Source organism: Cherax quadricarinatus, chromosome 81 (assembly GCF_038502225.1).
Source record: "Cherax quadricarinatus isolate ZL_2023a chromosome 81, ASM3850222v1, whole genome shotgun sequence".
NCBI classification, from domain to species: domain Eukaryota; kingdom Metazoa; phylum Arthropoda; class Malacostraca; order Decapoda; family Parastacidae; genus Cherax; species Cherax quadricarinatus.
This window is the reverse complement of record NC_091372.1, coordinates 11329245-11351569: the sequence shown is the minus strand read 5'-3', so window position 1 is coordinate 11351569 and position 22325 is coordinate 11329245. Positions and strand designations below refer to the sequence as shown.

The 22325-nt window shown below is 46.3% G+C and overlaps 1 protein-coding gene across 7 annotated transcripts in view; it reads left to right on the top strand.

Annotated features, from left to right (window-relative positions):
- Window positions 1–22325, top strand: part of LOC128699797 (serine-rich adhesin for platelets) — a 350518-nt gene that overhangs the window by 239769 nt on the left and 88424 nt on the right. For 5 of the 7 annotated variants that reach the window (XM_070102414.1, XM_070102416.1, XM_070102412.1 and 2 more), the window contains 3 exons: window positions 4667–4774; window positions 6134–6348; window positions 16632–16759. In XM_070102414.1, coding sequence (XP_069958515.1) covers window positions 4667–4774; window positions 6134–6348; window positions 16632–16759 — 451 coding nt within the window. The remainder of the gene's footprint in view (window positions 1–4666; window positions 4775–6133; window positions 6349–16631; window positions 16760–22325) is intronic. The other 2 variants (XM_070102415.1, XM_070102413.1) reach the window with 1 other exon arrangement.

Sequence of the window (22325 nt, the reverse complement as noted above, 5' to 3'; positions counted from 1 at the left end):
TAGTGTGGTTCTAAGAGATGACCTTTGAACATTGTTAGTGACCTTAGTGTGGTTCAGAGAGATGACCTTTGATCAAAATTAACTAGTGTTATTTACCAAAACTAACCTAGCAATCTAACTTCAGCTTCCTAGATTGTCGTAACACAGTTTCTTTGTACATTATAAATGTGACCCATTTATAAGCACTTGTGTATGTATTGGTACGAGGTTTGGCCACAGTGAAGTTATCGATCCAATACTCCATACCCAAGTATTGCCCTTGTCTCTCAGTCATACCCAAGTACTGCCCTTGTCTCTCAGTCATACCCAAGTACTGCCCTTGTCTCTCAGTCATACCCAAGTATTGCCCTCGTCTCTCAGTCATACCCAAGTATTGCCCTTGTCTCTCAGTCATACCCAAGTACTGCCCTTGTCTCTCAGTCATACCCAAGTACTGCCCTTGTCTCTCAGTCATACCTAAGTATTGCCCTCGTCTCTCAGTCATACCCAAGTATTGCCCTCGTCTCTCAGTCATACCCAAGTACTGCCCTTGTCTCTCAGTCATACCCAAGTACTGCCCTTGTCTCTCAGTCATACCCAAGTACTGCCCTTGTCTCTCAGTCATACCCAAGTATTGCCCTTGTCTCTCAGTCATACCCAAGTATTGCCCTCGTCTCTCAGTCATACCCAAGTATTGCCTTCGTCTCTCAGTCATACCCAAGTATTGCCCTTGTCTCTCAGTCATTCCCAAGTATTGCCCTTGTCTCTCAGTCATACCCAAGTATTGCCTTCGTCTCTCAGTCATACCCAAGTATTGCCCTTGTCTCTCTGTCATACCCAAGTATTGCCCTTGTCTCTCAGTCATACCCAAGTATTGCCCTTGTCTCTCAGTCATACCCAAGTATTGCCCTTGTCTCTCAGTCATACCCAAGTATTGCCCTTGTCTCTCAGTCATACCCAAGTATTGCCCTCGTCTCTCAGTCATACCCAAGTATTGCCCTCGTCTCTCAGTCATACCCAAGTATTGCCCTCGTCTCTCAGTCATACCGAAGTATTGCCCTTGTCTCTCAGTCATACCCAAGTATTGCCCTTGTCTCTCAGTCATACCCAAGTATTGCCCTCGTCTCTCAGTCATACCCAAGTATTGCCCTCGTCTCTCAGTCATACCCAAGTATTGCCCTCGTCTCTCAGTCATACCGAAGTATTGCCCTTGTCTCTCAGTCATACCCAAGTATTGCCCTTGTCTCTTAGTCATACCCAAGTATTGCCCTCGTCTCTCAGTCATACCCAAGTATTGCCCTCGTCTCTCAGTCATACCCAAGTATTGCCCTCGTCTCTCAGTCATACCCAAGTATTGCCCTCGTCTCTCAGTCATACCCAAGTATTGCCCTCGTCTCTCAGTCATACCCAAGTATTGCCCTTGTCTCTCAGTCATACCCAAGTATTGCCCTCGTCTCTCAGTCATACCCAAGTATTGCCCTTGTCTCTCAGTCATACCCAAGTATTGCCCTTGTCTCTCAGTCATACCCAAGTATTGCCCTTGTCTCTCAGTCATACCCAAGTATTGCCCTCGTCTCTCAGTCATACCCAAGTATTGCCCTCGTCTCTCAGTCATACCCAAGTATTGCCTTCGTCTCTCAGTCATACCCAAGTATTGCCCTTGTCTCTCAGTCATGCCCTTGTGTTTGTATATGTTCCTAGTATACACAAGCTTGTTTTGCATTGGTAAGGTCGCTTGTATGTGCTTGTATTACGTACACCTGGTATGGTGAGTATGGTTTAGTGGATAACTCCTACTCGTGTTACCACTGCTTTATCATGGGCTTAAACCCCCTACTTCTAACACTAGTTCTCGTGAGGGGAATCTTGGTGAACAAGATACTCCGCTTGTCTTTATTGTGAACAAGTGGTATCAGGCAGTGGTATTTTATATTAAATACAAATGTTCTGTCGACAGTGCAAGATGAGGTGATCAGTCCCACACCCTGAGAGGTGTTCGGTCCCCAGGCCTTGATACAAGGTGTTCGGTCCCCAGGCCTTGATACAAGGTGTTCGGTCCCTCAGCCTTGATTGGTGTTCAGTGCCTCAAGTTGGCTTGTTTGGTACCACCACCAGAGGCTGGCTTGTTTGGTACCACCACCAGAGGCTGGCTTGTTTGGTACCACCACCAGAGGCTGGCTTGTTTGGTACCACCACCAGAGGCTGGCTTGTTTGGTACCACCACCAGAGGCTGGCTTGTTTGGTACCACCACCAGAGGCTGGCTTGTTTGGTACCACCACCAGAGGCTGGCTTGTTTGGTACCACCACCAGAGGCTGGCTTGTTTGGTACCACCACCAGAGGCTGGCTTGTTTGGTACCACCACCAGAGGCTGGCTTGTTTGGTACCACCACCAGAGGCTGGCTTGTTTGGTACCACCACCAGAGGCTGGCTTGTTTGGTACCACCACCAGAGGCTGGCTTGTTTGGTACCACCACCAGAGGCTGGCTTGTTTGGTACCACCACCAGAGGCTGGCTTGTTTGGTACCACCACCAGAGTTGTTTGGTACTGGCTTGTTTGGTACCACCACCAGAGGCTGGCTTGTTTGGTACCACCACCAGAGGCTGGCTTGTTTGGTACCACCACCAGAGGCTGGCTTGTTTGGTACCACCACCAGAGGCTGGCTTGTTTGGTACCACCACCAGAGGCTGGCTTGTTTGGTACCACCACCAGAGGCTGGCTTGTTTGGTACCACCACCAGAGGCTGGCTTGTTTGGTACCACCACCAGAGGCTGGCTTGTTTGGTACCACCACCAGAGGCTGGCTTGTTTGGTACCACCACCAGAGGCTGGCTTGTTTGGTACCACCACCAGAGGCTGGCTTGTTTGGTACCACCACCAGAGGCTGGCTTGTTTGGTACCACCACCAGAGGCTGGCTTGTTTGGTACCACCACCAGAGGCTGACTTGTTTGGTACCACCACCAGAGGCTGGCTTGTTTGGTACCACCACCAGAGGCTGGCTTGTTTGGTACCACCACCAGAGGCTGGCTTGTTTGGTACCACCACCAGAGGCTGGCTTGTTTGGTACCACCACCAGAGGTCGGGATCATCAATCACCAGTCTGTATGCCTTATAAAACATTATTGACCTTGGTGGAGCAACAACGTGACCATTGTTCCCATCCACCGGCAATACCTCTGGTACCACACCTGGTACCACACCTGGTGTCATGATTGTGTAACACCATCACTGCTTCTCATTCTCCATGTTGCTTCTCATTATTGTCTTAATGTTGATGTAATCAGTTTTGTTAATGGCTTTCATTTTAATTCTAAGATTAATTTATATATTTTGTTCGTTTTTATGTCTGTTATGATCCATTATAAAGTACTACCACCCTTTCAAGATGCCAACCACAATAGTCAAGTGTATGGAGACTTGATAATCTTTATATCTACAAGTACATGATACAACTTATACAGACCATAGCTGACATCAGTGACATACTACTATATAGATCCTGGTTATGTAGAGCATTTCCTGCAACTTAGGTTAATTATGTCCCCCGGGATGCGACCCACACCAGTCAACTAATACTCAGGTACCTACTTACTGCTAGGTGAGCAGGGACAGCAAGTGTCTTAAGGAAACACGCTCGATGTTCCCACCCGTACCGGGGATCGAAACACGGACATGTGTGTGTGTGAGCTGAGTGCGCTACCAACCGAGCTACGGGACACCGTAGCTCATTCGTCTCTAAATGTCGAGGTTGCCAACTACAACAGTCAACTAGCACTCAGGGTACCTATTTACCGCAAGGTGTACAGAGGCAACAGGTATAAGGAAACCTGCCCAGACATCTCACCCTGCCCAGGATGCCATGTACGACAGTCCATTAACACCCAGGTACCTAATTATTACTGGAGTTTATCTGGAGAGAGTTCCGGGGGTCAACGCCCCCGCGGCCCGGTCTGTGACCAGGCCTCCTGGTGGATCAGAGCCTGATCAACCAGGCTGTTGCTGCTGGCTGCACGCAAACCAACGTACGAGCCACAGCCCGGCTGGGTAAATATGTGAATCATGCGTTAGGAAACTAGACCATACGTCTCTCACTGCCTGGAAATCGAATACGGCATCCTTCTGTTATAAGCCGAGCGACGTGGCCTAGAGTATACATATACATAACTATGACAGTTGTCTACATTGTTTCTTTGTGTGTATTTATGAACAAATTTAACGGGCAGTTCTTACTGTAAATGTAACTTGTGTTACTGTTTGTTGATGATTGAGGGTTGTAAACTGTTAGGATTTAAATATGAATAAAACATGTGCAACACCTGCGTGTTTCACATGTCTTATTCATCAACGCCCTTCACATGTGCAACACCTGCGTGTTTCACATGTCTTATTCATCAACGCCCTTCACATGTGCAACACCTGAGTGTCGCACATGTGGGGGGAGTGTTCCGGGGGTCAACACCCCCGCGGCCCTGTCCATGACCCTGACCATCTTAAAAGATATAAATAAATCGTATCTTTATTGTGGAGACGTTTCTCCAGCCAGTGATTTCTTCAGTCCAGTACACAAGTGGACTGGTTACCACCAGCTCCTTATCTTAACCTGACTGTATTTAATGATTTATAATACATGTTATGTGTATGTTGGCATGAAAGAGTATTCAGTACTGTATTATGTGTTGTATTTCAGGTGTGGAGGCGGGTGTGGAATGTGATCTGTGTGGACCTACGTGTGCACCTCGACCCTCTGGCTCCACTGCTACCCAGACTCCAGCATCACCGGCTCCTGCTACCCCAGGTTAGCGTCTCTAGTAATCTCCCCCGGGGGTATATCACCCCTGGGCCACGCTCTGAGTAGCCCTGATCAGGGTGATGACTCCACGCTCTCAGAGTAGCCCTGATCAGGGTGATGACTCCACGCTCTCAGAGTAGCCCTGATCATGGTGATGACACCCCGCTCTCAGAGTAGCCCTGATCAGGGTGATGACACCCCACTCTCAGAGTAGCCCTGATCAGGGTGATGACTCCACGCTCTCAGAGTAGCCCTGATCAGGGTGATGACACCCCACTCTCAGAGTAGCCTGGTCATACGCCTTGAAGTTGATGTGAATATAAGTACAGTGGAACCTCGGTGTTGGAACGCACTGGACCTAGAACGAACCGGAGTCCGAACAGTTTTGTTCAGAAAAAATGTCCCGGTCATTGAACGTTTTTCTGGAGTCCGAACGCTCTGACTTGTTTATATTTCAGCTGTAAAAAGCTTTACAGGAAAGTCATGTTTGAAGAGTGATTTAAAGTGACCTCTGACACTGACCTGACTCTCAGAGACTCTTGGAAGAGTCGGCTCAGCATCCTCCAGTGTGTGTGAGGTTGATAAAACCTGGGAAATAGTGTTTCCCACATCGAACTTTCCGCAGTTCCAACACTACCTAGGAACCACTTAAGTTCAAACATCGAAGTTCCAGTATAGAATTGAAAATGATGTTTATCACTATCTCAAAGCATTTATTTTCTCCATACTCTCTCCAGTCTGACATTCTTTTGATAATAATTATTATAATTTATTTACTACAAGTACATGATACAACTTATACAGACCATAGTTGACATCAGTGACATACTACTATATAGAAAGCTGCTTGCATTTCCCGCAAATTTGGTCAGTTTTGTCCCAGGATGCGACCCACACCAGTCCACTAACACCCAGGTACCCATTTTATACTGATGGGTGGACAGGGACAGTAGGTGTCTTATGGAAACACGTCCCTAATGTTTTCCAGCCGTACCGGAGATTCGAACTCCGGACCTCAGTGTGTGAGGTGAGTGCGCTAGCGATCCAGCGATACGAGTCTGGATTTTTTGTTACTCTCACCTTGCTGTTTCCTATGTTCACTTTTAATTTCCTTTTTACATATCCTTCCAAATTCGTCCACCTAGGTGAGACACTGGTTAAAAAAGCAGGGAAAGTAAGTTTACTTAGGTACAGGTACATATATATACCTACACGAATTATCATACATAGTAACCTGTTTGTAAATTACTTTCCAGGATAACCAAAAAAAAAGTCAGTGACTTGTTTGTATTGTGGCCCATATATTTCCAGTAGGGTCCTTGTAGTTCCATTGTGGTTCTTGAGTAATTATTTGACTTGTTTCAGAGAGTGAGGATACTGTGGCGTGTGCCCCTGCCACAGTGTGGGAGGCAGACGATGGTGTCTGTGTCAGAGAGGAGCTACTACACCAGGACTCCCCCCACCTGCGTCTCCCCCAGCACCGTGACCTTCGTCAGGTGGGTCTTCACTACCCATACACACCCCAGCATCGACCACTGCGCCAGGTGCGCCTCCCACCCCAACACCGTCCACTGCGCCAGGTGGGTCTCTAACCTTGCACCTTCACGACACTCCCAGCACTGCGACACTCCCAGCACTGCGTCACTCCCAGCACTGAGTCACTCCCAGCACTGAGTCACTCCCAGCACTGCGTCACTCCCAGCACTGCTCTTAGCACAGCAGCGAGTGTTAGTCTTAAATCTAACATTCCTCAGATTTCGCGTAATCGTAATAATACGATTGCAAACGAATCGCAGAACGGATGGGGTTCAAACCGATGGTCTAGTGGATAACACGTTGGTCTCTGAGTTTTAGGATTTGCTTGGCAAGGGTTCGAGCCCCGCCTGCTCTGTGAGTTGATTGTTCTATACCTAACATTACTGTATCTCTCGTACTCCCTGGCCGGTCACTGTTTACATCACCTTACACACCACCACTGCCTCACAACCCACCGTCAGTACTACACAACCCACCGTCAGTACTACACAACCCACCATCACTACTACACAGCCCACCATCACTACTACACAGCCCACCATCACTACTAAACCCACCATCACTACTACACAACCCACCATCACTACTAAACAACCCACCATCACTACTACACAACCCACCATCACTATTACACAACCCACCATCACTACTATACAACCCATCAATACTACAACCCACCACCCCCTCACAACCCACCACTCCCTCACAACCCACCATCACTACTACACAACCCATCACTACTTCACAATCCATCACTACTATACAACCCACCACTCCCTCAGAGCCCACCCCCTCACAACCCACCCCCTCAACCCACCCCCCTCACAACCCACCACCTGGCTCAGCACTATTCTTTCGTTCAAGAGCACTTGAAAGGTTGATGGTCTAGGTCAGTGAATTAGGTGAAAACCATTTCTGTCAAGCACCTAGACGGTTACCAGGTGAAACACAGGTACTGCCAAGCACCTAGATGTTTACCAGGTGACAGGCAGGTACTGTCAAGCACCTAGATGTTTACCAGATGACGCACAGGTACTGTCAAGCACCTAGATGTTTACCAGATGACGCACAGGTACTGTCAAGCACCTAGATGTTTACCAGACGACGCACAGGTACTGTCAAGCACCTAGATGTTTACCAGATGACGCACAGGTACTGTCAAGCACCTAGATGTTTACCAGACGACGCACAGGTACTGTCAAGCACCTAGATGTTTACCAGGTGATGCACAGGTACTGTCAAGCACCTAGATGTTTACCAGATGATGCACAGGTACTGTCAAGCACCTAGATGTTTACCAGGTGACGCACAGGTACTGTCAAGCACCTAGATGTTTACCAGGTGATGCACAGGTACTGTCAAGCACCTAGATGTTTACCAGGTGACGCACAGGTACTGTCAAGCACTTAGATGTTTACCAGGTGACGCACAGGTACTGTCAAGCACCTAGATGTTTACCAGATGACGCACAGGTACTGTTAAGCACCTAGATGTTTACCAGGTGACACACAGGTACTGTCAAGCACCTAGATGTTTACCAGATGACGCACAGGTACTGTCAAGCACCTAGATGTTTACCAGATGACGCACAGGTACTGTCAAGCACCTAGATGTTTACCAAATGACGCACAGGTACTGTCAAGCACCTAGATGTTTACCAGATGACGCACAGGTACTGTCAAGCACCTAGATGTTTACCAGATGACGCACAGGTACTGTCAAGCACCTAGATGTTTACCAGATGACGAACAGGTACTGTCAAGCACCTAGATGTTTACCAAATGACGCACAGGTACTGTCAAGCACCTAGATGTTTACCAGATGACGCACAGGTACTGTCAAGCACCTATATGTTTACCAGATGACGCACAGGTACTGTCAAGCACCTATATGTTTACCAGATGACGCACAGGTACTGTCAAGCACCTAGATGTTTACCAGACGACGCACAGGTACTGTCAAGCACCTATATGTTTACCAGATGACGCACAGGTACTGTCAAGCACCTAGATGTTTACCAGATGACGCACAGGTACTGTCAAGCACCTAGATGTTTACCAGATGACGCACAGGTTCTCCCAGCACTTAAGTGTACAATAAAACTTAGGTACTGCAAGCATCACCTCGTTGTTGGTCAGGTGAGAGGTCAGTGAAACACCTGACCTCTGATAGTCTTGCAGGATGCAATATATATTGCTCTTGCAAAGATATTATTTTATAATTTATTGTGTGTGTGTTAACTGATATAAATGTTAATATATGAAGAGTTATAATCTAATGTTATTTTAACACTTGCCACAAACACAAGCGAGTTAAGGTATTGACGATGAGATGGTAGAGGCAGTGTGTGTGACGCGAGGCAGTGTGTGTGACGCGAGGCAGTGTGTGTGACGCGAGGCAGTGTGCGTGACGGGAGGCAGTGTATCCGTGGAGCTTGAGTTGTGTAGCCAGGTCAGTGATACTAGTACACTTCTTGGCTGTACTGTTTGATGCCTTCCCACACTTCACCTTAGCACTCCCCACCAGGCTGGCTGCCCACCAGGCCGGCTGCCCACCAGGCCGGCTGCCCACCAGGCCGGCTGCCCACCAGGCCGGCTGCCCACCAGGCCGGCTGCCCACCAGGCTGGCCGCCCACCAGGCTGGCTGCCCACCAGACTGGCTGCCCACCAGACTGGCTGCCCACCAGACTGGCTGCCCACCAGGCTGGCTGCCTACCACTTTACTTTCACGTAAATTTTATAATAGAGGGTTAAAAACACACTAGAACAAACACTAGCACATATTATTAACCCGCACGTTATAAAACTGACGACTTTGGACCATTTACAAAGTCACACTAACACACACGAGGTTAGGTTAGGTAGGTTCGTCAGGAAACGGGACAAGTGTTTCCTGATGCAGCTGGAACTTTTGGTCATTTGACCGAGGCCTTCCACAGGCTTACCGGTCCACCTCTTTTAAAAAATTAGGGTTATGATTATGAGTGCCGGTATATATAGACTGAAAAAAAGTGTGTGAGACTTTGTAAATTACCAAGTGGGAGCGAAACGTCGTGGTAAGCTCTTCTCTCCTATGTACGGGTTATTTGTGTATTGTTCCAGTCCCGGTATTGTGACTTGTTATTTATTAAATAGTAATACTTCAAGAGCTTTTGTGATCTCTCACATTGATAATTTTTGCGATTTAAAAATCATTTAGGCATTTAGAGCAGATGGAGCAGAGAGGCTGCACAGTACCTGCACTCTGAAGGATGAGTGAGAAGGTTACAGTTCTGGAGGTGGGAAGTACAGTACCTGCACTCTGAAGGATGAGTGAGAAGGTTACAGTTCTGGAGGTGGGAAGTACAGTACCTGCACTCTGAAGGATGAGTGAGGATGTTACAGTTCTGGAGGTGGGAAGTACAGTACCTGCACTCTGAAGGATGAGTGAGAATGTTACAGTTCTGGAGGTGGGAAGTACAGTACCTGCACTCTGAAGGATGGGTGAGGATGTTACAGTTCTGGAGGTGGGAAGTACAGTACCTGCACTCTGAAGGATGAGTGAGGATGTTACAGTTCTGGAGGTGGGAAGTACAGTACCTGCACTCTGAAGGATGAGTGAGGATGTTACAGTTCTGGAGGTGGGAAGTACAGTACCTGCACTCTGAAGGATGAGTGAGGATGTTACAGTTCTGGAGGTGGGAAGTACAGTACCTGCACTCTGAAGGATGAGTGAGGATGTTACAGTTCTGGAGGTGGGAAGTACAGTGCCTGCACTCTGAAGGATGAGTGAGGATGTTACAGTTCTGGAGGTGGGAAGTACAGTACCTGCACTCTGAAGGATGAGTGAGGATGTTACAGTTCTGGAGGTGGGAAGTACAGTACTTGCACTCTGAAGGATGAGTGAGGATGTTACAGTTCTGGAGGTGGGAAGTACAGTACCTGCACTCTGAAGGATGAGTGAGGATGTTACAGTTCTGGAGGTGGGAAGTACAGTACTTGCACTCTGAAGGATGAGTGAGGATGTTACAGTTCTGGAGGTGGGAAGTACAGTACCTGCACTCTGAAGGATGAGTGAGGATGTTACAGTTCTGGAGGTGGGAAGTACAGTACCTGCACTCTGAAGGATGAGTGAGGATGTTACAGTTCTGGAGGTGGGAAGTACAGTACCTGCACTCTGAAGGATGAGTGAGGATGTTACAGTTCTGGAGGTGGGAAGTACAGTACCTGCACTCTGAAGGATGAGTGAGGATGTTACAGTTCTGGAGGTGGGAAGTACAGTACCTGCACTCTGAAGGATGAGTGAGGATGTTACAGTTCTGGAGGTGGGAAGTACAGTACCTGCACTCTGAAGGATAAGTGAGGATGTTACAGTTCTGGAGGTGGGAAGTACAGTGCCTGCACTCTGAAGGATGAGTGAGGATGTTACAGTTCTGGAGGTGGGAAGTACAGTACCTACCTGCACTCTGAAGGATGAGTGAGGATGTTACAGTTCTGGAGGTGGGAAGTACAATACCTGCACTCTGAAGGATGAGTGATTATGTTACAGTTCTGGAGGTGGGAAGTACAGTACCTGCACTCTGAAGGACGAGTGAGGATGTTACAGTTCTGGAGGTGGGAAGTACAGTACCTGCACTCTGAAGGATGAGTGAGGATGTTACAGTTCTGGAGGTGGGAAATACAGTACCTGCACTCTGAAGGATGAGTGAGGATGTTACAGTTCTGGAGGTGGGAAGTACAGTGCCTGCACTCTGAAGGATGAGTGAGGACCAGGATATCACAGTACGGAGGTTCATCAGAAACATAATGTCAACACACTGACAAAACAGCTATGGAATAAATGATGGTGAATTTGTTTTCCTTTTAAGGTCATGCAAACACTGTGGAGATGACCAGTGCGTTTAAAAAAAAGTTTTGAATGTGTATATATCTTTGTGTTTTGTGGCTGACTTCCACCGTTTTTCTCAGCTGTTATATCTGGCTTATGGATCCTTGTACTGTACTAAGTTGACCTCTGATATATCTCACTAATGTATTCCATCTGTACACACGCCAGAGTGCGTGCATTGTGTTGTTGATTACAGGGGCTGTGGTGTGTGTGGTGTGTGTGTTTGTGTGTGGTGTGTGTTGTGTGTGTTGTGTGTGTTGTTTGTGTGTTTGTGTGGTGTGTGTGTGTGTGTGTGTGTGTGGTGTGTGTAGTTGTGTGTGTTTGTGTGGTGTGTGTGTTTGTGTGGTTGTGTGTGTTTGTGTGGTTGTGTGTGTGTTTGTGTGTGTGTGTGGTTGTGTGGTGTGTGTGTTTGTGGTGTGTGTTTGTGTGGTGTGTGTTGTATGTATGTTGTGTTTGTGTGTATGTTGTGTGTGGTGTGTGTTTGTGTGTGGTGTGTTGTGTGTGGTTGTGTGTGTGGTGTGTGTGTGTGGTGTGTGTTTGTGTGTGGTGTGTTGTGTGTGGTTGTGTGTGTGGTTGTGTGTGTGGTGTGTGTGTGGTGTGTGTTTGTGGTGTGTGTGTGTGGTGTGTGTGGTTGTGTGTGTGTGGTGTGTGTTTGTGGTGTGTGTGGTGTGTGTGTGGTGTGTGTGTGGTGTGTGTGTGTGTGGTGTGTTTGTGGTGTGTGTGTTTGTGGTGTGTGTGTGGTGTGTGTGTGGTGTGTGTTTGTGGTGTGTGTGTGGTGTGTGTGGTTGGATGCACTTTAATCCTGGTTGTAATTAATACAAGTATCACTGCCTCTCACAATCACAATCTACGTACAGCAGAAGTTTTAACTTCCTGTATGATTTGCCAACCATATTTACAATGTCTTACATTGTAAGGTAATGTACAAGATTTTTATATTAAGTAACTATGATGTAGAGGATTTAAAACATTGTTAAGATGTGTGTGGTTACTCTAACTTAATGTTGTTGCTCGGGAAGACACCAATATATGAGCACCATTCTTTACTGTTTTAAAATCTACTCTTTTATTTATCCATTCTAAATTAATCCATGCTAAATTTATTCTAAATCCATTCCAAATTAATTCTAATTATTACATTTTGAATTAATGTATTCTAAATTCATCTATACTAAATTAATCATCAAAATTAATCCAGTCAAAATTCATCTGTTTTAAATTAATCCGTTCTAAATTTTGGCGTTTCTTTGTAATATTTTAATTTATGTGAAGATGATAATGACATTGTTGTGTTAGTATTATGTAGCAGTGTGTATCATGTAGCAGAGTGTATCATGTAGCAGAGTGTATCATGTAGCAGAGTGTATCATGTAGCAGAGTGTATCATGTAGCAGAGTGTATCATGTAGCAGAGTGTATCATGTAGCAGAGTGTATCATGTAGCAGAGTGTATCATGTAGCAGAGTGTATCATGTAGCAGAGTGTATCATGTAGCAGAGTGTATCATGTAGCAGAGTGTATCATGTAGCAGAGTGTATCATTATGTAGCAGAGTGTATCATTATGTAGCAGAGTGTATCATTATGTAGCAGAGTGTATCATGTAGCAGAGTGTATCATGTAGCAGAGTGTATCATGTAGCAGAGTGTATCATGTAGCAGAGTGTATCATGTAGCAGTGTATCATGTAGCAGAGTGTATCATGTAGCAGAGTGTATCATGTAGCAGAGTGTATCATGTAGCAGAGTGTATCATGTAGCAGAGTGTATCATGTAGCAGTGTGTATCATGTAGCAGAGTGTATCATGTAGCAGTGTGTATCATGTAGCAGTGTGTATCATGTAGCAGAGTGTATCATTATGTAGCAGAGTGTATCATGTAGCAGAGTGTATCATGTAGCAGAGTGTATCATGTAGCAGAGTGTATCATGTAGCAGAGTGTATCATGTAGCAGAGTGTATCATGTAGCAGAGTGTATCATGTAGCAGAGTGTATCATGTAGCAGAGTGTATCATGTAGCAGTGTGTATCATGTAGCAGTGTGTATCATGTAGCAGAGTGTATCATTATGTAGCAGAGTGTATCATGTAGCAGTGTGTATCATGTAGCAGAGTGTATCATGTAGCAGTGTGTGTCATGTAGCAGAGTGTATCATGTAGCAGAGTGTATCATGTAGCAGAGTGTATCATGTAGCAGAGTGTATCATGTAGCAGAGTGTATCATGTAGCAGAGTGTATCATGTAGCAGAGTGTATCATGTAGCAGAGTGTATCATGTAGCAGAGTGTATCATTATGTAGCAGAGTGTATCATTATGTAGCAGAGTGTATCATTATGTAGCAGAGTGTATCATTATGTAGCAGAGTGTATCATTATGTAGCAGAGTGTATCATTATGTAGCAGAGTGTATCATTATGTAGCAGAGTGTATCATTATGTAGCAGAGTGTATCATTATGGAGCAGAGTGTATCGTTATGTAGCAGAGTGTATCGTTATGTAGCAGAGTGTATCGTTATGTAGCAGAGTGTATCATTATGGAGCAGAGTGTATCGTTATGTAGCAGAGTGTATCATTATGTAGCAGAGTGTATCATTATGGAGCAGAGTGTATCGTTATGTAGCAGAGTGTATCATTATGTAGCAGAGTGTATCATTATGGAGCAGAGTGTATCGTTATGTAGCAGAGTGTATCGTTATGTAGCAGAGTGTATCGTTATGTAGCAGAGTGTATCATTATGTAGCAGAGTGTATCATTATGTAGCAGAGTGTATCATTATGTAGCAGAGTGTATCATTATGTAGCAGAGTGTATCATTATGTAGCAGAGTGTATCACGTAGCAGAGTGTATCACGTAGCAGAGTGTATCACGTAGCAGTGTGTATCATGTAGCAGAGTGTATCACGTAGCAGAGTGTATCACGTAGCAGAGTGTATCACGTAGCAGAGTGTATCACGTAGCAGAGTGTATCACGTAGCAGAGTGTATCACGTAGCAGAGTGTATCATGTAGCAGAGTGTATCATGTAGCAGAGTGTATCATGTAGCAGAGTGTATCATGTAGCAGAGTGTATCATGTAGCAGAGTGTATCATGTAGCAGAGTGTATCATGTAGCAGAGTGTATCATGTAGCAGTGTGTATCATGTAGCAGAGTGTATCATGTAGCAGAGTGTATCATGTAGCAGTGTGTATCATGTAGCAGAGTGTATCATGTAGCAGTGTGTATCATGTAGCAGTGTGTATCATGTAGCAGAGTGTATCATTATGTAGCAGAGTGTATCATGTAGCAGAGTGTATCATGTAGCAGAGTGTATCATGTAGCAGAGTGTATCATGTAGCAGAGTGTATCATGTAGCAGAGTGTATCATGTAGCAGAGTGTATCATGTAGCAGAGTGTATCATGTAGCAGAGTGTATCATGTAGCAGTGTGTATCATGTAGCAGTGTGTATCATGTAGCAGAGTGTATCATTATGTAGCAGAGTGTATCATGTAGCAGTGTGTATCATGTAGCAGAGTGTATCATGTAGCAGTGTGTGTCATGTAGCAGAGTGTATCATGTAGCAGAGTGTATCATGTAGCAGAGTGTATCATGTAGCAGAGTGTATCATGTAGCAGAGTGTATCATGTAGCAGAGTGTATCATGTAGCAGAGTGTATCATGTAGCAGAGTGTATCATGTAGCAGAGTGTATCATTATGTAGCAGAGTGTATCATTATGTAGCAGAGTGTATCATTATGTAGCAGAGTGTATCATTATGTAGCAGAGTGTATCATTATGGAGCAGAGTGTATCGTTATGTAGCAGAGTGTATCGTTATGTAGCAGAGTGTATCGTTATGTAGCAGAGTGTATCATTATGTAGCAGAGTGTATCATTATGTAGCAGAGTGTATCATTATGTAGCAGAGTGTATCATTATGTAGCAGAGTGTATCATTATGTAGCAGAGTGTATCATTATGTAGCAGAGTGTATCATTATGTAGCAGAGTGTATCACGTAGCAGAGTGTATCACGTAGCAGAGTGTATCACGTAGCAGAGTGTATCACGTAGCAGAGTGTATCACGTAGCAGTGTGTATCACGTAGCAGAGTGTATCACGTAGCAGAGTGTATCACGTAGCAGAGTGTATCACGTAGCAGAGTGTATCACGTAGCAGAGTGTATCACGTAGCAGAGTGTATCACGTAGCAGAGTGTATCATGTAGCAGTGTGTGTCATGTAGCAGAGTGTATCATGTAGCAGAGTGTATCATGTAGCAGAGTGTATCATGTAGCAGAGTGTATCATGTAGCAGAGTGTATCATGTAGCAGAGTGTATCATGTAGCAGAGTGTATCATGTAGCAGAGTGTATCATGTAGCAGAGTGTATCATTATGTAGCAGAGTGTATCATTATGTAGCAGAGTGTATCATTATGTAGCAGAGTGTATCATTATGTAGCAGAGTGTATCATTATGTAGCAGAGTGTATCACGTAGCAGAGTGTATCACGTAGCAGAGTGTATCACGTAGCAGAGTGTATCACGTAGCAGAGTGTATCACGTAGCAGTGTGTATCACGTAGCAGAGTGTATCACGTAGCAGAGTGTATCACGTAGCAGAGTGTATCACGTAGCAGAGTGTATCATGTAGCAGAGTGTATCACGTAGCAGAGTGTATCACGTAGCAGAGTGTATCATGTAGCAGAGTGTATCACGTAGCAGAGTGTATCATGTAGCAGAGTGTATCATGTAGCAGAGTGTATCACGTAGCAGAGTGTATCATGTAGCAGAGTGTATCACGTAGCAGAGTGTATCACGTAGCAGAGTGTATCACGTAGCAGAGTGTATCACGTAGCAGAGTGTATCACGTAGCAGAGTGTATCATGTAGCAGAGTGTATCATGTAGCAGAGTGTATCATTATGTACAGTGTGTGGTGGTGCTAATGTTTCACTGTTACAATACATTACTGTCTCTTACAGTGTGGTGGTGGTGCTACTGTAGCACTGTTACAATACATTACTGTCTCTTACAGTGTGTGGTGGTGCTACTGTAGCACTGTTACAATACATTACTGTCTCTTACAGTGTGTGGTGGTGCTACTGTAGCACTGTTACAATACATTACTGTCTCTTACAGTGTGTGGTGGTGCTACTGTAGCACTGTTACAATACATTACTGTCTCTTACAGTGTGTGGTGGTGCTACTGTAGCACTGTTACAATACATTACTGTCTCTTACAGTGGTGGTGGTGCTACTGTAGCACTGTTACAATACATTACTGTCTCTTACAGTGTGTGGTGGTGCTACTGTAGCACTGTTACAATACATTACTGTCTCTTACAGTGTGTGGTGGTGCTACTGTTGCACTGTTACAATACATTACTGTCTCTTACAGTGTGGTGGTGGTGCTACTGTAGCACTGTTACAATACATTACTGTCTCTTACAGTGTGTGGTGGTGCTACTGTAGCACTGTTACAATACATTACTGTCTGTTACAGTGGGTGGAAGTGACTGAGGAGGTGGAGGAGGAGGAAGATTCTCTACAAGAGGTGGTAGCCAGCGACATGGCTAGCGACCACACACTCTACGCTCCTAAACCAGCCTACGACCAACTGGACCAGTACAGGTAAGCTCACCCCTCCCCCTCCCCTGTGCTTCATAACACGGACATAACCTACGGACGGAAATGAGGTTGTGATAAACAGGTGTCGGTGACTCCAGAGAAGGGTAGAGGAGAGGCCTCGGACCGCGTCAGACTGTCGGTTTGCAGACCGCGGTTCGGGATCTTCCCTCGTCCACTCTTCTGTTCACATACAACCTACCTTTGTTATAGACGACGTTTCGCCCCCGCACACCACTTCGGTCTGAAGAATCAAGTGGTACTGCAGGCGAAACGTGTCATCAGTAATGATAGCAAGGTGTTGCTTGTCATGGCCCTCTAGAGCTACATTAAACGTTAAGCTACGCTGGTAACGTCTTAGGACAGTAAAGTTACGAACGTGAGGATAGTTGTCAACCTCGCTACGTACACAACGAACGTGTTGTTTTGAACGTTTTGTGTGACTAACGTTGTCAGACGTAGCCCTCGCATACGTCGTTTGTTACACACTGGTGTACACTTAGTCTGTTGTTAGTCAAATTGTGTTTTGTACGATTGTGCCTCACCTCTCCAAGACTTTTATAAGGACTCGCTGAGTCCTTTATGAGCTCCGTTCAGAGCTTATAAAGCTCTGAACGGAGCTTTATGAGCTGAGCGGAGCTTTATGAGCTCTCCATAAGTTTATTACCCGTTGGTGTAGATGATTTACGATAGTTTGAGAGGATGGTTTACTACGCTGATACCATCACTGTTACAACACTGGTACCTCGCTCTTCCCCCTCCAGTTTGTATACTTTCATTATGTGCTGCACAATCCTGTTTGACCATGTATGCCCGGAGGTGTATGTCTGTGTGTGTGTGTGTGTATGAACATTGTGTTGAACAGGTGATGTGCAGTTTCAGTCACCCTCGTAATAATAATCTTTATTTCTACAAGTACATGATACAACTTAGACCATAAACAAACCATACCACAGGCGGGGATAGAACCCGCGGTCAGTGTGTCTCAAAACTTCAGACCGTCGCGTTAGCCATTGGACCAGCTAGCTGGAGATTCGTCTGTAAAAACTTGCATTTGTGGTCACAGTGGTGGCCTATGCTAACCTTCCTATGGTGTAGAAAGCTAACTAGTTTCATGAATTTTATTGTGGTTAGGTGGCCCAGTGGCTAACGTGACGGTCTGGAGTTTTGAGACACACTGACCGCGGGTTCTATCCCTACCCGTGGTATGGTTTGTTTCCAATCGTGTCATTACGATTTCGTGAGTCATGTAAACAGATCATAGGTAACATCAGTGATACACTTTAGAAAGTCCCTGGATATGCAGAGCATTTCGGGCAAATTAGGTTAGTTTTGTCCTCAGTATGCGACCCACACCAGACTACTAACATCCAGGTACCTACTTCTAGATGAACAGGGAGTGTGTGTGTGTCTTAAGGAAACACGCACAGTGTTTCCACCCGTACCGGGGATCGAACCACGAACCTCTGTGTGAGCTGAGTGTTCCACCAACCCAACTACGGGGCACCTTGATGTGTTGTCAATAGGATTTTAATCCGTTTTGAAAGTATAAACACTAGGACATAATGTCTCGGTGTTGGGTCCTTGATCAAGGACGCTGGAGCCAAACGCGTTCTGATATATCCTAGTGTTTGTTTACGCGTTTTTTTCAAACCAGTTTGTGGGTATCTATTACCAAGGTTTATACCAGGCTTTAAATCACATTATTCAATCAACTTTTCCTCGCAACTAAAGGAACCGGGGTTCGATATCCGGTTCAGTGGTAGAGGAAGATCAACTTTGAACCTAGTTCACACGGTAAATAATACTGTCATGGTTGGCATCCTGGGGAAGAGGACCAGAGAGCCCCAGTGGAGATAAGCCACACTGCTTGACTTGTTTTGCTTTAATAACGCGCCAGGCAGCAGGAAGATTATCCTACGTGGAGAGAGAGAGAGGGGGGGAGAGAGAGAGAGGGAGAGAGAGAGATAGAGAGATAGATAATTGAGGTAAGGACCACAATGGAAGTAAGTCCCTTTGACGAGTAACAGTATTGATGTGCCTCGTGTAAACAAAAGAACAGATGCAAGTTTCCTGGATCAGCCGGGCTGTGGCTCGTATGTTGGTTTGCGTGCAGCCAGCAGCAACAGCCTGGTTGATCAGGCTCTGATCCACCAGGAGGCCTGGTCTCAGACCGGGCCGCGGGGGCGTTGACCCCCGGAACTCTCTCCAGGTAAACTCCAGGTAAACTCCAGGACACTCACTCCATCCTTCCCTCCCTCTCCATCTCTCCCTCACCGCTGTGAGGGAGAGACTGTGCAAATCTGCAGTGTATTGTTACCATATTCTATATAATAGTTACATTTTAAGGTAATCCATGTTGGTTTGATACCCGGTAATATTTTGTACACAAGTTACTTTGAGAAAAAGTTGTTTGTGTTTGATACGTAAGGTAATATTCTGTATAATAGTTACATTACTGGAACAGTTACTACAGTGGTGGTGTGTAGAGATGCATCAGAATGTTGGTGAGGTATTGAGTGGGCACCCACAGTGTTCAGTACTGGGGCACCCACAGTGTTCACTACTGGGGCACCTACAGTGTTCACTACTGGGGCACCTACAGTGTTCAGTACTGAGGCACCCACAGTGTTCAGTACTGAGGCACCCACAGTGTTCAGTACTGAGGCACCCACAGTGTTCACTACTGGGGCACCCACAGTGTTCAGTACTGAGGCACCCACAGTGTTCACTACTGGGGCACCCACAGTGTTCACTACTGGGGCACCTACAGTGTTCAGTACTGGGGCACCTACAGTGTTCAGTACTGAGGCACCCACAGTGTTCACTACTGGGGCACCCACAGTGTTCAGTACTGAGGCACCCACAGTGTTCACTACTGGGGCACCCACAGTGTTCACTACTGGGGCACCTACAGTGTTCAGTACTGGGGCACCTACAGTGTTCAGTACTGAGGCACCCACAGTGTTCAGTACTGAGGCACCCACAGTGTTCAGTACTGAGGCACCCACAGTGTTCAGTACTGAGGCACCCACAGTGTTCACTACTGGGGCACCCACAGTGTTCAGTACTGAGGCACCCACAGTGTTCACTACTGGGGCACCCACAGTGTTCAGTACTGAGGCACCCACAGTGTTCACTACTGGGGCACCCACAGTGTTCACTACTGGGGCACCCACAGTGTTCAGTACTGAGGCACCCACAGTGTTCACTACTGGGGCACCCACAGTGTTCAGTACTGAGGCACCCACAGTGTTCACTACTGGGGCACCCACAGTGTTCACTACTGGGGCACCCACAGTGTTCAGTACTGAGGCACCCACAGTGTTCACTACTGGGGCACCCACAGTGTTCAGTACTGAGGCACCCACAGTGTTCACTACTGGGGCACCCACAGTGTTCAGTACTGGGGCACCCACAGTGTTCAGTACTGAGGCACCTACAGTGTTCAGTACTGGGGCACCCACAGTGTTCACTACTGGGGCACCCACAGTGTTCAGTACTGGGGCACCCACAGTGTTCACTACTGGGGCACCTACAGTGTTCACTACTGGGGCACCCACAGTGTTCAGTACTGAGGCACCCACAGTGTTCGCTACTGGGGCGGCCACAGTGTTCACTACTGGAGCACCCACAGTGTTCACTACTGGGGCACCTACAGTGTTCACTACTGGGGCACCCACAGTGTTCAGTACTGAGGCACCCACAGTGTTCGCTACTGGGGCGGCCACAGTGTTCACTACTGGAGCACCCACAGTGTTCTACTGGGGCACCCACAGTGTTCTACTGGGGCACCCACAATATTCTACTGGGGCACCCACAGTGTTCAGTACTGGGGCACCCACAGTGTTCAGTACTGGGGCACCCACAGTGTTCAGTACTGGGGCACCCACAGTGTTCAGTACTGAGGCACCCACAGTGTTCAGTACTGGGGCACCCACAGTGTTCAGTACTGGGGCACCCACAGTATTCGCTACTGGGGCACCCACAGTGTTCACTACTGGAGCACAGTGTTTTACTGGGGCACTCACAGTGTTCAATACTGGGGCACCCACAGTGTTCTACTGGGCCACCCACAGTGTTCACTACTGGAGCACAGTGTTTTACTGGGGCACTCACAGTGTTCAATACTGGGGCACCCACAGTGTTCTACTGGACCACCCACAGTGTTCACTACTGGGGCACCCACAGTGTTCACTACTGGGCCACCCACAGTGTTCACTACTGGAGCACAGTGTTCTACTGGGCCACTCACAGTGTTCAGTACTGGGGCACCCACAGTGTTCTACTGGGCCACCCACAGTGTTCACTACTGGGGCAGGTCTTGCTACACTAGATGTTCTCTGGGTATGTTTGTAACTACAGGAGCGGAACTATGATGGTAGTAGAGCCTGGACTATGGCCGGTCTCTGGAAGTAAGAAAAGCTCAAGGAACTTATCAAAGGTATTTTACAAAAAAGTCTGACATTCTTAGTATACAGTAAACTTTCTCATTAAGCTCTATATAGAGTGCCATTTTATTTGTAAATGCCATTGAAAAAAGGCATCGAAAATTAAATAGGACGTGGATGCATTTCTCAGGTGCCATTGCTATATATATCACTATATATTGCACTATATATTGCACTATATATATCACTATATATTGCACTATATATTGCACTATATATATCACTATATATTGCACTATATATTGCACTATATATATCACTATATATTGCACTATATAGAATAACTATAGAAGTGACTACTGTGTTCTTCTGTATCATATACCTGTGACGAGTGTCGAGTGTTTTCTTACTCACAGCTGGGCCTTGATTCAGGCTTGTCTGGTGCTTGCCTGGTTAACCAGGCTGTTGCTACTGGTGGCCCGCTGCCCCACATATCCATAGCCTGGTTGACTTGCCATTTGGTGGAGATACTTGTCCAGTTTCCAATTTAGATGTTAGGACAACATGTTTATGATAGAATATCGACTTAAGTGACCCTTCCCAGGCGTTTTTAACCAGAGGAGATAGTATGTATGTCACTTTTATCTGCTACATCTCTGTGTGTGTTCCTTTGTATCATCATATCTGTGTATGTCATTATTTTTACCAGCTGCACCACTTTAATTGATCATGTATCATTGCACGCTGCAAGGATGTCACGCAAGTTGTCTGTGCTACACGAGGAAGCTGAGGACGTATTATCGTGTAGTTCAACCATGTCATCGAGGTCTCCCATTCAGCCAGCGGGGAGGTCACCAGCACCATCCGCACACTCAGCCACTACCGTGGATGACCCCACTTCCTCCCCGTTCACCATCTGTCACACTGACAGGGAAAGCCATGACAACGTCGCAGTTATTGGTGATGATGTGATGCCTCATCACTGCTTCATGTTACCACTCACCGCAGCAAATGATGACCCGTGTGATGATGGTAGCGGCCTTCTCCTCTCACCACAATCCATCACTTCACAGATGCTGGCGCTGGCATCTCCCGTCTCTCCCTTCTCTTCCTCGTCTCCCTTCTCAACGTCTCTTGAAGACTTGCCATCTGCCGCAGGCATGGAAACCACTTTCTTACAG